The sequence below is a fragment of the Penaeus monodon genome, chromosome 32 (genome assembly GCF_015228065.2).
Source record: "Penaeus monodon isolate SGIC_2016 chromosome 32, NSTDA_Pmon_1, whole genome shotgun sequence".
Lineage (NCBI taxonomy): Eukaryota > Metazoa > Arthropoda > Malacostraca > Decapoda > Penaeidae > Penaeus > Penaeus monodon.
In genome coordinates, this window is record NC_051417.1 from 7,614,846 (window position 1) to 7,615,536 (window position 691).

Here is a 691-nt window from a genome sequence, read left to right on the forward strand (position 1 = left end):
CATTTTCAATATGTACAAGATGGAAAATAATCCCGATCAACTGCATTTCATAGATAATGTGAAATCTTATCAAATCTAAGTGTCCATAAAGCCTAGTCATTTTACATAAATGTAATAAAGAGCACGTTATCTTCCTTTTCTTTCGCTTAAAGTCATGCATAGTTCATTGAAAATGCTCTTGATTTCATACATGGTAAATAGGTATTTACTACCAATAAGCACAGGAAAAGAAAATACTATAAATGAGTGATATATTTTATATAAAAAGATAAATCGATGTCAAAATTATTGTCATTGTACTTGCATACGTACATCTGCGTGTATGTGTATATTTGTATCTATTAATATATATTTGAAATTAAAGCGCAATCTACAAAGACTTCTGGGTGTCGTAGGGACAGTCAGAACCCTGGACTGTCTTCGTGAAACGGGAGACGTCGACGCCGATATTCTTGAAGGCGGCCTCGCAGCGTCTCAGGTACTGGTCTGCAAGTTTCGGCGAGCGGGAGAAGATGAAGGAGAAGTCGGAGTAGTATCCGAAGTTGTATTCGGTGCAGGAGTAGATGCAGGAGAAGTTCTCGTAATCGGTGTCGAGGATGACATAGGGAGCGATCCAAGCTGGAATAGGGTAATAAGAGATCGTTAGATATTCAGCACAAATTTTTTTTTATTACGTCTCAGCATTACGTTT

The 691-nt window shown here is 37.5% G+C and overlaps 1 protein-coding gene across 1 annotated transcript in view; it reads right to left on the reverse strand.

Annotated features, from left to right (window-relative positions):
• Positions 1 to 241: 241 nt before the first annotated feature.
• Positions 242 to 691, reverse strand: part of LOC119593417 (crustacyanin-C1 subunit-like) — a 1,705-nt gene continuing 1,255 nt past the window's right edge. Inside the window, exon 4 of the mRNA XM_037942348.1 lies at positions 242 to 618. Within this exon, the coding sequence (XP_037798276.1) occupies positions 371 to 618 (248 nt within the window). The 3' untranslated portion in view covers positions 242 to 370. The remainder of the gene's footprint in view (positions 619 to 691) is intronic.